The sequence below is a fragment of the Mytilus trossulus genome, chromosome 6 (assembly GCF_036588685.1).
Source record: "Mytilus trossulus isolate FHL-02 chromosome 6, PNRI_Mtr1.1.1.hap1, whole genome shotgun sequence".
In the NCBI taxonomy this organism is placed as follows: domain Eukaryota; kingdom Metazoa; phylum Mollusca; class Bivalvia; order Mytilida; family Mytilidae; genus Mytilus; species Mytilus trossulus.
Window position 1 is genome coordinate 59,611,825 of NC_086378.1, and position 15,430 is coordinate 59,627,254.

Sequence of the window (15,430 nt, forward strand, 5' to 3'; positions counted from 1 at the left end):
TACAATAGTTATTTCATCGAAAAAAATCGAAAATATTGCTAATTATTTGTTCTATCGAAAAATGTGTTTCCCCGTGTCCATCTCCTGATTTATTGATAGTAAAATGTTCTGTTCATATATGGATGTGAATGTACTAATATAAGTACTAATGTTTCGATTCCCTCGTGCAAGTATGCCTTAATTGTCCTCAACCTATGTTCTTATATTTTTTCGATTTCATGACTTCATCGTTTTTTATATTACTATTACCAAACTTAAAGGCGTACCTGATTGGGGTTACTTTGTATTTAATGTTTCTTGGAGTCCTTTACTTTTTTGTAATTTTTGTAATTATAGAAATTTGACAGAAAAAAATAACATTTTGTGGATTTAACTTTATTTACAATCTACAGGTACATTGTCCAATTTTGAATGATGTACACAACTCTATATTTAAATATGGCATAAAACAAACTGCCAGTGGTTAATAAAATTCATATTTAGACATTGTGGATATCATATTGTTAAAAACCTGTGGTATTGTAGAGTAAACTTAACCATGTACTGTATTTTATGGGACAAACAAATTAAAATGTCATTCAAAACATCTAATATGTATTTCTCATTCACACACACACTTTAACTTCATTGATTAAATTTCAATCGCCAGGTATCGTTCATTCATAGGCACAAACTTCAGCACACTTGATTTAGGAGCATACTTCAAATCAGTTTCAATCAGGACCGTGTTCTGAAATTTAAAAAAAAAATGAAGGAAACACACATAGTGGCTGGTAATATATTGTTATAGCTTCTCCAGAAATGTTTCACTGATAAGTTGAGAAAACCTTACACGCATATATCATTTTGTTTTCTGTTTGTAATTGTTAAATTAGTTTTGTTATTTTGAAAACAATTTGTAACTAAAAAAAATAATAATATGAAATTTTGTTTATTTTTATTTTTACTTAAAACAAATAAATCTCAAAGATATGCACAGAATGCAATTAATCGCGACACTATTCGAACTTGTGGATACTGTTACATGGTCAAAAACCGAACATGAAATCAATGTCTGATGTAAATATTGCTTATGGGTTGATTACCGTTTTTATGTGAAATAATGTACACTTATTTTAATTTGTCGTCACATTATGGAAATCATCTTCAACAACATCAAACAGAACCAACACAAATAATCTAAAAAAATACAATAATTGGATTAAAGAAAGGTTATACTAACCGACAATAGTTTAATATTAGACTGTTGGAATTGTAAATCCTTTGTCGATGGCATAGGAAAACCTTTGGTTCCGAGACCTAGAATACCAGATATGAGTCAATATTGAATTTTAAAAGCGTTACAAATATATATTACATCTGTGTCAATGGGTAAATATGATTAATACCCTTTATAATTGATCGTTTGGTATTCAGATTTAAGCAGATGGTTTTCTTTTGTAATTCTATTTTCAAAAACCCTAATTAGAATTTTACAGCTCTACTGGTATTTGTTTAGTTTCTCTCCAGTACAATAGTAAACTTTATCGCTTAATTAAGTAATGAAATAATGAGGAAAAAGTAAAACTGTTAAGCACTAGCCACCACAGTCGTCACCATTTTTTATGGACGTGAAATATTATTTAAAACTGTCATTCTCGGCAAGAAAGGTTTCATAACCTCCGATTTAGATAGGTCTTTATAGACAGATTTGGCTTTTTCAATTCTTCTTACTAGCGTTAATGTTCTTCTGCCATTTTCTTAATCAAAATTACGAAATTCTTCATCGAACGACTTTGTCGACTATTGTGAACACGAAAAACGCGTCTGGCGTGTCATATTATAAAAGAAGTATATTCGTTGAGATGGTTTAAATGTTTGATCAACACGGCTGTTGCGCCGAGTAAAACGAGAACTGTCAACCCTTTCACATAGCATGACTTCATCCCTAAGTTTTAATGCGGTTTGTGTAGCACGACGTCTTGAATACGTATGCACTATTTGTCACTGTACGTTTAGCAAACATCTGTAAATCAAATGCATTCAATAAATGCTAACTTGCTTCCGCGCAATATGAATCAGTTCCGTCTACCACAATTTTTTTTCTCGCAATATGAGTTCTCAAAAGATGATTTGAAATATACATACCGTTGATCATTGGTTCTATGGTGGTTATGATGGCACTGTCCACAAGGAATTGTAATGCTCTATCCTAAGAACAAAAGAAATAATGATAAATATAGAATACCGATATCCCTTTTGTAACAGGAAATACATGTATTAAATGATAAGAGTAGATATGGTTTTTATGTTCGTCATAATTGTGCGATGTTATTATTGCATGTTGTAACAACACTAAATAAGTGTATGCAATATTTAAACTGTGGCTCATACAAACTATTATCGATAAACTAGCTGTCATCAAAATAAATACTTAACTAAGAATAAGAAATCCATTTTTTTTATTTTAATATTAGAATACATTAAAGAAACTTGTAAAAAAATCTTTGTTTCTTTTTTTTCTTAAAAACACTAGATACTTACATTTATTGTACCAATGGCAGACTCTATAACTTTTGTTTGAATTCTGAAAAAAGATAATACGTTTATTTTGATCGTAACTTATAAATATCACAATTATTTTCCTGTTTACGTCCCGCAAACAAGCTACAGGACCAATAAATGCAGAAACCACCATTACAAAATATATCAACGGAAAAAGTATCAATACGAAAACCAATTTCACAGAAAACTATTACATGGGCAATTAAAATATAGGGCAGTACGAAACCCCCGTATGGTGAACTTTATACAATCTTGTAGTTTACGGAAAACATACTCTAGAGACAATTGGTACTGCATAAAAGTTGTAAATAAAAAAATACCGAATCAATGTTATCCATTCAGGGCTCGATGTACAATAACGTTCTGTAACGGAGAGTTGTTTCATTTGGCACTCATACAACATCTTTTGATATCTGCGACTTTACAACTCTGGAGAAAAACAATGTGTTACAGAAACGACCATTTAAATGATGTTGTTCTCGCTTTTTGTTGGTTTCTTGTGTCAATTAATATCAGCGTTAAAACACTTTGATTAAATTGAGACAGAGAAATTTCATCGACGTTATATCGGCCCGTAGGTGGCCTGTTTCATTTATTGTGAACTTATTCTCGTCCTGAATATGCATGAATCATTTGCCACTTGACGTTAAGCAATCAACAATCAATCAATCGACGTTATATCCATATCCAATTTCATTTGTTACAAGACCTCGGAATAATATGTACACGCCTGAATTGTCTATGTTATAGAAAAAGGGAAATAGATGTTTCATATTATGCGATATCAAATTGAAATTCGTTGATACATTAATTACTGAAGAGAAAGAAATAAAGGCAGCAGTAGTATACCGCTGTTCGAAATTCATCAATCGATTGAGAGAAAAAAGCAAATCCGGGGTACAATTTAAAACTAAGGGAAACACATCAAATATTACGAAATTTAGTAAACAACGAAACAACGGAAACACAACTCTAAAATGTAACACACACATAAGCGAACTATAATATAAAAAAAGATTGTTCTTATATCTTGTGTTTCACTGATTACAGCTGATTACAAAAAAAAATCATGTCAGACCACATCACAGCATGTGTATACTGATATCAGTAAAATAAAGATTACAATGAAATATGTATTCATATATTGAATTACACAAATTGATTTCGGAATTAGTATTAGTATCCAATGCTTTGGAATACCGAGCATATTCTGCTAAACATGCTTTATAGTACTGGTCAGAAAACTTACTTCGTATCGTAGAGTTTTCCATTTATCATCTCATTTGCCATTGAAAGATTCACTTTTATTGATGCTTTCTGATAAAAAGAATGTGTAATGTTAATTAAATAAGTACAGACCACATACACTATACAATTTCACGTTAGGCTTTTCATCTTCAGAACAAATATGTTGATACATGTATATGTAGCGATCCTAGAATTGTTCATCTCGCTTATATTTGTCAAGAATGTTTATAAATTGTAGTATCGTAAATGATTTAATTTCTATAATCTAACTGAAATGTATTATTACGGGCGACGTTGAACACAAAGTTAGTATTTATTTATGATGCAGTATTCGAATTTTCTCGTATGACTGAAATAAGTAAAATTACAAAAATAATGAACTCAGAGGAAAATCACATCGAAACGTCCCTACTCACAAGGCAACATCAAATGACAAAACGAATTGATTGAGAAACTTTGTTTCCATGGGACATTTAGACCCTTTTTCGAGAATCATACATAACCCATGTTCCATCTTAGTTATTTAAATGTGCCAAACGTTACTCGATATCACAAATATCCCCGATAGATATACATGAATTAATATGAACCAGCACTCAAAAGGTTTGATGGTTAACTAGTGTCTGATTGGCACAACAATCAGAAGTACTGAAAATTTCATTTGCATAGTTATATGTAGTTACCCCAAAAATATGTTGAATGAATCATCAGAAATACTGAGTTTTGTCGACGAAATACACTTATGACGTACACAATTATAAGCCTAATCTCTTTGATAAACATTTTTAAAAAGGAACGTTATTAATAATGCAAAATTATACAGTTCAATATAATTGCTCTTTTGATAATCTAGTGTAAAATCAAAAAAAATACTCACAGCATAGATTGTAAACAAATAATGTAGACTTTTGTCTGATTTCCTAGCAAACAAGGTGATGTTCCCTTCAGCTCTCACACCAAGGGCTCCGACTGTTATATTTGTCACTGGTGGTTTAGTACTAAGCATGTGTAGTTCTACTCTACTATTTGGAAAAGCTTTTTCGATCTTCACGTAATAAAAGATATAAAAAAATGTATTTTTCAGCAAAATTTTATTGCAAATAAATTCAATCTATAACATAACTATAGCAAGGCTATATATATAATGTAGACTTTTGTCAAATTTTCCTCCGAGTTCAGTATTTTGTGTACGTCACGGCTATGTATATAATGTAGACTTTTGTTTATAAATAGACTTTTCTTTACATGATATGTATATTGTTAATCATCATCAAGACAAAACTTCATTAGGAACTTTTATATAAATTGTAAATACACTGTTCGTATTTAGCCTGCTTCAACTCTCCACAGTAATGGTACAACTTTAAACGACGCGTATCAAGCAACTGACTGGAAACAATATTTTAATACTCCAAGTCTAATCAAATCATTATATATTTTTAACATACTCGTGAAACTGTGACTCTGACTATCTATTGTATTCAGGTATCACTCTTATAAGAATGCTTGGCCAAACATCTTGAAGAAGTTTGATAGCAACCTATTTAAAAGTTGTTCCACATACATGTCTATAATAGCTCTAACAATAACTGAAAAATCGCAATTAACTAAATATTGTGTTTTTTCCTACATATTTATTTATCAAATTTAATAAAATGCCTTGTGTAAAATACACTTACAGAGTAATACAAAGAAAATTTTGAAATACGCTGGTAATTTCATTTATTTTTTAATTTACCTGTGGAATAAATTTCCCAATACACAGACCTGAACAGGTTGTGTTCAATATATCTTTCTTGTCCTTGATCTTGGAATGTAAAACGAGAAAAAAAAATGTTATTTTTCTCAAAACTATAAAAATGTTATAACGAAAATGAAATATAAACCAACATCAAAAGTAATCTGTTTTGATATCTTATGAACGTTTTTAACCGTTTTAGAAATAAATGTTTAAACTAATCATGTTGTTTCAGCTTTGATTCTTCTAGATCTACGATTTGCAGAATTTAGAAGAAAAAAAAATGGTTCAGCTGAGAAAAACCTGGTCATTTTACGTTACTTTGTATTTGTTTGTCAAGAAGTTGATGTTGATGGTAAAATTGTGGTAGTCTGTATTAATCTAATTTAAGTTTCGATATCAATATATACAAATGCTTGTTTATAAGTATTGAAGTATACAAATTGACTGCTATATATATTTTCTCAAATTATAAACAGCTAGCCAAAATAGAATTTGGTCCATCGATAAACGTTTTCTTTTCATACTGCATGTCAAATTTTTTTTCAGATATGCGTACACTTTTAATTGTTGGCTAGTTAACAAAATATCACTTAGTAATCATCGACGAATTATTATGTCAGTGTATTGTGACAATAAACGTTCATTTTTTTACTTGCAGACAAACCAGTTTATAGAAAGAAACATATAATTACATTTTTTGAAGTCAAGTTGAACACAAGCATGTTATGTTTATGCGCTTGATAAAACATAGTGTTGAAGACATAATCTGACAATGTGATGTAAACCATTATCTTGCTGTCTGTGATTGGTGCCATTGATTGTGGTGCAAATGGTGCTTCTGTTTTATCACTGGTCCAGAGTATTTCTCCCTGTATGATAAAACATGATTCCTTTTTTTATCCAAAATATAATAACACAGTGAAAATTCGTAGACCAATTATCACATAATAATTTTTTTGTATGTTTAACAAACTAGAAATGTCCGCTTTTTTCAAAATGCAAACCACAGTTAGTTTTACACTGAGGCTTGATAGGGAATTGTAGGTATAACGACCATATCATATTTCAAATGCTGAAATATTAAAAGTATTCAGAAGACGTCATTTTGAAACTGCTTTTCATTCTTCCTCTTCTCACTGCTATTAACAATGCATTGAACTTGAATGCTGTTTAAAAATTAAAATTGTAATCTCCATATTTAATGAGTGTTAATATTTTCAGAGTTCTAAGGGAATATTAACTCTGAAAGGTTATTTTTATTTTTACAAAAACAAAAGATAACATTGAAAATTTTACCTTAAGACTCGCTTCTATATACTGCTGAGTTGCCTTTGGAGCTGACATGAGTCTGTAGTCAAGTGTCAGGACTTTACCTAGTTTAACCTGAACTATATATATAGTTTAAAGTAGAAAATATGTTGAATACAATTTAACATTAGTTATTTGTCTGATCCAACGATCATCCAAAAAATAAAACAGTATCCGAGATGTATTGAATGAAGAGATAACCATAAGACAATTAAAAGACAACATGAATTCTTTAAAATAAGAGAGATGGTTTTATTAAATACTAAGCTGATTTCAGATACAATAAGTATCTACAAGTCATATTATAATGATACAATTTGACTGATTCATGGTTATTCGAGAGTTTATGAGTTCCAAATCCCATATTTAAAAATTACGAAGAATGCTGGATAGAAAATTGTTACCTTTCATAGTTGAAAGACTCTTCTGTGCATTATTATCAATGAGATTTTGAACTATTCCACACATCTGTAATGAAATTCCAGTTTATTGCCGCATAGTATTTCAGAACTGAGGAAAACGATAAAAAAAATCAAAACGCTGCTTACTTTTGCTTTTGCAATAATAAACTGGATCATAATTATGATGCCAAGATTTCTAAGCTTTTAGTTAGTTTCAAAAAAGTAAGGAATCACATAATTTTATCATCATCGTTATACAAATGTTAAACTTTAAACCAAGTTAGGTTTGTGGATACTTTATTTCGTGTTTAACATGTTCTTGTGCCCTATTTAATTTTGCGATTTACTTATTTGTTTGATGTAGTTCCATCAGGAATTATAAATCGCTCGTGAAAATCGGTTTGTTTAAATTATTCTAAAAATGTCAAATCTAAGTCAATATCAATCATGTCAAAGAGCAATCGATGTTCCTTCAGTGGAGTAAAATAATATACAATAATACGAATAAATAGATACAAAGAAAAAGTGCAGTTTTCAGCAATCCAAATGTTTATAATTGTATTAAAAAAAATGCGCCTAATGTTAACCTTTTTCTGAAACTGTTCACTAATAGCCTTAGAAACTTTCCCTGCAAACGTATTGTAGATCCAAGCTCTTCCTCCATGGAATTTGAAATTAACATGACCACTGTTACATGCGCATTGTGCAGATTTAATTGTTGGTCTCCCATTGCCATCAACACCTACAGCAGTACGTTTTGTAATTAATGGTGTGTGAGGTGACGTGATAACAAGAAGGTATATTGATAGATATATACTAGGAGATGCATATGTTATAAACGAGAATAAATAAACATATAACATGCATACCAAGATATTATATAGTGATGAGATACGAATATGATTTCTGCGTTGTACTTCATTCTAGACACATTTGCATGATCATTCTTTGCTCCCTACTCATAAATGCCGAGTGTTTTACGGATAAGCTGTGGATGCCAATGTTCAAGGTTGGTTTGACACGACTTGCGATTTGATCCACAGTATTCTGCCATGTTAAAACCAAGGAGGTTGGATATGTTCTGATAGTATATAAGATATAAGAATGGTTTTGCTGTTGTTGTTAGTTTGATATTTTACTCCTTGCGATATGTTCCCTCTATTTTATATGTGTATTGTTTTTAATATATTGTAAACGTCCATCCGGTATTAAAATTGTGTACACCAGACGTGTGTTTCGTCCTTGAAAGACTCATCAGTGACGCTCGAAACAAGTAAAAAGACCGAATAAAATACGAGTTTAAAACATTGTGTTGAATGAACGTTACAGCAAATATTTGTTTTATTCCCTATATGCAATCCTATAAACATGTGTATGTATGTGCTATTGAGATGTCTATTTGCGATTGCAATCTAAAACAGTTTTTGTATATCTGAAAATTGCTTCTTTTACCCGTATTTATTCCGACGCTGAACGACATCCCTGAAAACTGAACTGTAAATCTTCCATGGTCAGATATCTTGATACTGCAAAGACAACACAATTGTTAAAAAAATGAACAAAAAGAAGAAATGATTCATAGACAAATACTTCAGTTCGTTTCAGTAAGCAATACAACATGTTAAATGAATGAAAAATTTGGACATGCGTTCCGTCAATTTTGTTATATATTTTTTTGGCTAGCAAAGTTATGAAATCTTAAAACGCCTTGCGTTTTTGAAAGAAGGAAAAACACTTTTAAAACACTTCCATTTTTGTCATTTTTACCTTTTATGTTTGTTTGTTTTGTTCACACATCGATCGTTGTCAATATAAAACATGTAAAAGATTTGATACGACTGTCACACAAGTGAGGGGTTTAGCTGGCTTAAAAAAACAGGTCTTACTATACTGGTGGACTATAAGTCCCCGAGGGTATCACCAGTCCAGTAGCCAGTACTTCGGTTCTGGCATGAAAATATGGATTTTTGTGTTATTAAAATTTGCTGTTACAAAATATTAGAAATTATTATAAAGTAAGGAATGTATCTCCCTCATGCAAAGCTCTGATTCCTTTCACGGATTTGGCTATGCTTTTTGGACCTTTTGGGTCATAGCTCTTCATCTTTTATATATTAAGCTTTGGATTTCAAATATTTTGGCCACGAGCATCACTGAAGAGACATGTATTGTCGAAATGCGCATCTGGTGCAAGAAAATTTGTACCGTTATTTGTTTGTGCCTTTGATTTTGTCCTTTGATTAGGGACTTTCCTTTTTGAATTTTCATCAGAGTTTGCCATTTTTGTGACTCTACTTTTTAACAACTGAAATATTTTGCAAAAATATTTACGGACGTTGTAGGTGTGTTGAGTTTGAATGTTTCATATAAAGCATATATATTGGCCACATATGAGCGATAAATAAAGATGCTTCCACTTTGAAATCGAATGTGATACGATATTTATCCACTCGAGACATTTAAATTTTCAAATTTAAAACGCAAGTCTTGCCGAGCGATTTAGATAATTAAAATTTAACTGTTGAGAGTTGATAAATATCGTATTACATGAGATTTGGTGGTGGAATCTGTTTCTCTAACGATTTTTAAACAATATGCAGACACATTCAATACGATTTTTTAAAATGATCTTCAAAAAGATTTGCTCTTTCTTTGTGACGTGATCAGGCATGGTCGCCTTTTTTTCGTGCAGTCACAATAGGAACTTCAGATTAAAGCAAGAAAATTCGACATCATAATCGAATTTTGACCAATGAAGAACTGAGATCTATCGATCCAGACGTTGATTAAAAAAAACATCAACATGTCAGGAAAGGGATAAATCGTGTAAGAATTAGAGAATTCTTTCTATATCGGTTACCCAACGAACTTTTAATGTAATGTAACAGTGATCGTATAAATAAACTTGAAAGTTTCAAAACCAATTTATTAACAACTTACAAATGCCATCTATATTTATAGTGAAAATTCCCATCAATTTCCAATACGATGTTTGCTGTTGTCCATTTGAGGTCACTTCCAGACGAAAGCTTAATACTGCTGGTTCCTAGTTGGAAGTTTTTGATTACCATACTGAATGAAATAAAGAGTGATAATTAGTAATTATATTTAAAGTATTCATATGTACAAGGAAAAAGGATAACAGTACAAAGATGTTAAGAACTATAAGCTAAAGATAATTAAACTACATCGTGATCAAAGGAAAAAAGTGTAAACACAATACATACGAAAGTCGCGATTTTGCATAACTACTCACCGTTAACTGGGGTGCAACGGAGGGTTTATCAGTTATTTTAGGACTAGTGACATTCGCCGTGATACCCGAAGACTTACTGTCAATATCTGTTACGTCAGCGGATTGAATTACCAAACGTGAATAAAACTGACAAAACTACTTATGCATGAGTTATTTTTGCAAGTAAACATAGAGGTATAGGGGGAAGGTTGAGATATCATAAACATGTTTAACCCCGCAAAATTTTGAGCCTGTCCCAAGTCAGGAGCCTCTGTCCTTTGTTAGTCTTGTATGATTTTTTATTTTAGTTTCTTGTGTGTAATTCGGAGTTTAGTATGACGTCCATTATCACTGTCCTAGTAAACATATTTTTAAGGGGTCAACTGAAGGACGCCTCCTGGTACGGAAGTTTCTTGCTACATTGAAGACCCATTGGTGGCCTTCGGCTGTTGTCTGCTCTATGGTCGGGTTGTTGTTGCTTTGAAACATTCCCCATTTCCCTTCTCAATTTTATAATATGGACGACTTTTAAAAGCATTCTTGTAAACATATCTGTGAATTATAGTTGATTTCTTTTAAACGCATCAGCAACTTCGTTGTCATTCGTTTTATATAAAGTATTTTATAATGTTCTCTCAACTCACTAGACAATAAATGTACCTTGAAAACCCTGAATGAACATACATACCCATAGATGTTATATTCTACATGATGTCCTGATCCACTTTGATCTGGTATTTTAGCACTTAGTACTGTCTTGGAAATTAGATCCACTGCTACGGTATTAGCTTGAATTTAATAACATACAATCAAAACAAACTTAATGCATAATCAAATTATTATATCACGACACATAGGCAAATAAACGGTATCATACATTAGTGAGAAAAATTCGATCGAACTTGTTCCAGAAAACTTCAAGATACGAATACCAAACTTAAATGCACAGTATATACATATATGTATCGATTCTACCACTGCAACAAGTGTGATTCGATATTTAGCCGCTTGAGACAGTTAGATTTTCAAATTTTGAACACGAGGCTTGATATTTAACTGCCGAGAATGGATACATATCGTATTACACGAGATTTAGTTATATAATCAGTTTCTCTAATGATTTTAGACGATTTGCAGAAACTCATAATCCTTCTATTTGAATGGTCTTATGAAGTCATCAGGCATTGTCACTTTATATCATGATGTCACAATCGGAATTTCAGAGGAAATCAAGAAAATTCGATGTCATAATCGAAGTTTTATCATTGTCAAACTGAGACTAAAGGAACAACACATTGATTAAAATCAACAGATCAGGAAATGTATAAATCAAGTAAGAATTAGAGAAATCGTATTATAGAATCATAACTATGCAGTTGTGTAAAGTAAACCCAGAGTATTAATTCATTTTTGATATGGAATCACGCCATTAATCACAGATTGTTAACATTATGATCACCATCGATTTGATATCATTTGCCTGATATACACGCGTTTAGGTTATTAGTTCCGGCGGTATAAATACAAAGATATGTCTTTGTTTAAATACTAATAAATACCACTGCTGTCTAATTATTCATATATAAATCCAAAAGATAGAAACATTGTTCTACCCTCTTCTTCACATGTTAAGAAAACATGCACTTGGGGCAACTTACATGTAACACGATTTGTTGCTTTTGTTAACTGTTCTGTTTGGTCATATAACTTGTATTGTGTCAACTAGTTTTGATTTTTTCTATTTAAGGCTAATTGTTATCAAAAGTACCAGGATTATAATTTTATACGCCAGACGCGCGTTTCGTCTACATAAGACTTATCAGTGACGCTCAGATCAAAATAGTTAAAAAGCCAAACAAATACAAAGTTGAAATGCATTGAGGACCCAAAATTCCAAAAACGTTTTGCCAAATACGGCTAAGGTAATCTACTCCTTGGGTAAGAAAATCCTTAGTTTTTCGAAAAATTCAAAGTTTTATAAACAGAAAATTTATAATATGACCATATAATTGATATTCATGTCAACACCGAAGTGCTGACTACTGGGCTGGTGATACCCTCGGGGACGAAACGTCCACCAGTAGTGGCATCGACCCAGTGGTGTAAATAGTTATCAAAAGTACCAGGATTATAATTTTATATGCCAGACGCGCGTTTCGTCTACATAAGACTCATCAGTGACGCTCAGATCAAAAAAGTTAAAAAGCCAAACAAATACAAAGTTGAAGAGCATTAATAAGTGTGTAATGACATTAAATGCACAACATTCACGTTCTGCAGAAACCTTCTATGTCTTTGAACATAAAACCAAGTAGTTTTCTATTTTCATCATGTTATACACTTGAATTATGAAGTTCTATCTTCCTTCAATATCAATTCTACCTTAAGACTAACTTATATTTTGAGCTACAATATACAAAATGTATTGTAAACTAAAATTATATTCCAAGACATTCAGCATATGTTTTGTGAATCAAAATTCATTTGCAATTTTTATAAATCTATAGAACCGATTTAATAAAACAGATATGAATTCAAACCTCATTACTTGTTAAAACATACATACCATAATTTATTCCATTCTGTGTTATATGAAGTCTCAATCCTGGATTGGTTGAATAAATGCAAGTTGCGAACAATATACAGGTCAAAATTATTGCCTGTAACATTCTGCTTAAATCCGTTGAAAGTATAATTAATGTTTTTATACAGCCTACTTTTAATCATGAGACAAATATTGACAAACTTCCGCAATAAACGATGCATCAAGTACTTCCTGAACTTGACAATTATTAAGTGATGTTGATATTTTGTTGCACTTTTAAGTTTTACGTGATTTATGAAAGTGTATTATTAAATTTAAAAGGACACTCGGCTTTAAACAATGCCTTTTATAATTGATAAATGTACCTAAATTATTTGTTATGAGTATGTTTGTTTTAACATAAGGAAATGTCTTTACCAAATCAGGAATATAGCAGGCTTTTTGTCCATTTGTATGAGCTTTCAATTTTGCAATTAAGTAAGGCATTATCCGTTTTAAATTTTAGTACGAGTTTGGAATTCTTGTTAAATTTCATTTTAATGTAATGACTTTTTGTTTGCATACAAGAACTATAATTCCCTTCTTAGCACAACAGTCATATGATGAGTTGCACATATGCAAATGTTGCCATGTGCATTATACTTTAGGACTACATAATTTTAAGTTCATGAATACCAACATATATTTATGATAATGGCATGTCTTTGTTATGTAAACTATATGTACTGCTTCTGGAATTGGTCATTAGGAAGAAATTACTCACACAGATAGCAAATTCACAAAATTCGCCAGATATAGCTTTTCCTGTATATGTTGTGCTGTTTTGTATCAGCCAATATTGATAATTTTCGTTTTGTAAGCAATATTTTTCATTGTAAACAATCGTGTTAATAAAACTTTAGTTCTCTAAAACTACCTTATTTTCAAGTGTTTCAACTATTAAAAAGTCCTGATCAGCAATTACACTAATGTTTTATCTTTTCTGTTGATTAGTTTAGTTATTATGGCACCCTCAACGGAGTTGGGGTGGCATATTGTTATTCTACGTTTCTTTTTTTTCTTATTATGTCACCCGATCGACAATGTCGGGTGACATATTGTTATTCCTCCGTTTCTTTGTTATTATGTCACCCCTTTGAAAAAGGGGGGATATATTGTTATTCTACGAATTTTTTCTTCCACACTTTTTGTCCAGCCGATTTCTCGGAGATGCCTTGACATGTATTTATAAAATTGCACCATAATGACAATCCCCATGTGCAAAGTTGCAGGAAGCATGGAATGGTTCAAGATGGCCGCCGTTACCATGGAAACGGCAAAAATGTAAAAAACCGAAAAATGGTCCAAATTACATAAAACTTTCAGAACTAATAACTCATCGACAGAAGGCGTGACATCCATCTTGAGAACTTTCAAAATGGCTACCGTTGTCATGGAAACCGTCCAAACGTGAAAAAAACGAAAATAAATCCTTAATTAATTCATAGAAAATAAACCGCTACAGATACGACCAAAAAAACCGTAAGTAGAAAACAGTAGTATAAACTGTAGAATTCATTGCCGTTGGAATTTTTAAGATAGCTGCTGTTACCATGGAGATAACGCTTAAAGTGCACATTGGACCCATATGGTAAAAAACGTCAAAGTAACATTTTTGTACAGATTTTAACCTCATTCCCGTTAAAATTATATTGTATTGTCATCTGTCTTTGAAATTTTCAAAATGGCCGCCGTTGCCATGGAAACAGCTGGGGAAAAAAAAAAAAAAAAAAAAAAAAAATCGAAAATTTGAGACAAAATTCTGTGATTAAGACTATGTGCAAAACGTCTTCTAGAATATGCTAGAAGAAAACTAATACATAATTCAAAGTGCTTCTATTCTATACGAAAATCGTGCTTAAGAGAGAAAATCGCCACTGAGAGAGAGAAAAACACGAAGAGTACACATAATTGACATTTCTGCACTTGCATTAAAGTACACATCCGTTAATTGAACACCTGCAAAAATATACACATTAGCTGAAATCAATCGATAAGCGTGTAATTAAATTGTACAAGATAAAATATATGTATCGTGTGATACGCGAGATATTGAAGAATAAAATGAACAGTTAGTATGCCGCTCCGTCAATATATACACATGTTGTCTGTCCAAGGTCCCCTCTAAAAAGAATAGTAATGTACTAACTCCACGATAATATACTTCAGTATCACGTGACACCACCTTTCTTCTTCGCGCGTGTGCCTAATTTAAGATTTTAAAGAGTTCCCCCAACTATATATAGACATCACTCTTAGTCTACGTGAAGAGAAAGGAGAAAGGGGGGGGGGTGGGGGGGGGGGGGGGGGGGTCAAAGGCATGTATACTATACGTGCCATCTGACTTTGGTACAATCAAACTGGTTGCT

At 31.7% G+C, this 15,430-nt stretch overlaps 1 protein-coding gene across 1 annotated transcript; it reads right to left on the bottom strand.

Annotated features, from left to right (window-relative positions):
- Nucleotides 1-366: 366 nt before the first annotated feature.
- On the bottom strand, nucleotides 367-13,201 carry LOC134721619 (bactericidal permeability-increasing protein-like). Its single transcript, XM_063584726.1, has 15 exons — nucleotides 13,044-13,201; nucleotides 11,166-11,265; nucleotides 10,183-10,314; nucleotides 8,695-8,768; nucleotides 7,830-7,984; nucleotides 7,246-7,309; nucleotides 6,830-6,921; nucleotides 6,226-6,402; nucleotides 5,531-5,599; nucleotides 4,670-4,837; nucleotides 3,794-3,861; nucleotides 2,524-2,566; nucleotides 2,128-2,191; nucleotides 1,223-1,299; nucleotides 367-730 (listed from the first exon to the last, which is right to left on the bottom strand). The coding sequence occupies exons 1-15, from the start codon at nucleotides 13,144-13,146 to the stop codon at nucleotides 632-634; spliced, it is 1,485 nt and encodes a 494-aa protein (XP_063440796.1). The 5' UTR covers nucleotides 13,147-13,201; the 3' UTR covers nucleotides 367-631.
- Nucleotides 13,202-15,430: the final 2,229 nt, after the last annotated feature.

Excerpts from the sequence above, each read along its gene's own strand:
- LOC134721619 (XM_063584726.1), bottom strand. The coding sequence starts at position 13,146 with ATGTTACAGGCAATAATTTTGACCTGTATATTGTTCGCAACTTGCATT. Across the intron at positions 5,600-6,225 it reads TCAACTTGACTTCAAAAAAT|ATCAAGGACAAGAAAGATAT; the intron begins GTAATTATATGT and ends TTACATTCCAAG. Across the intron at positions 4,838-5,530 it reads TTGGGAAATTTATTCCACAG|ATCGAAAAAGCTTTTCCAAA; the intron begins GTAAATTAAAAA and ends TATTACGTGAAG.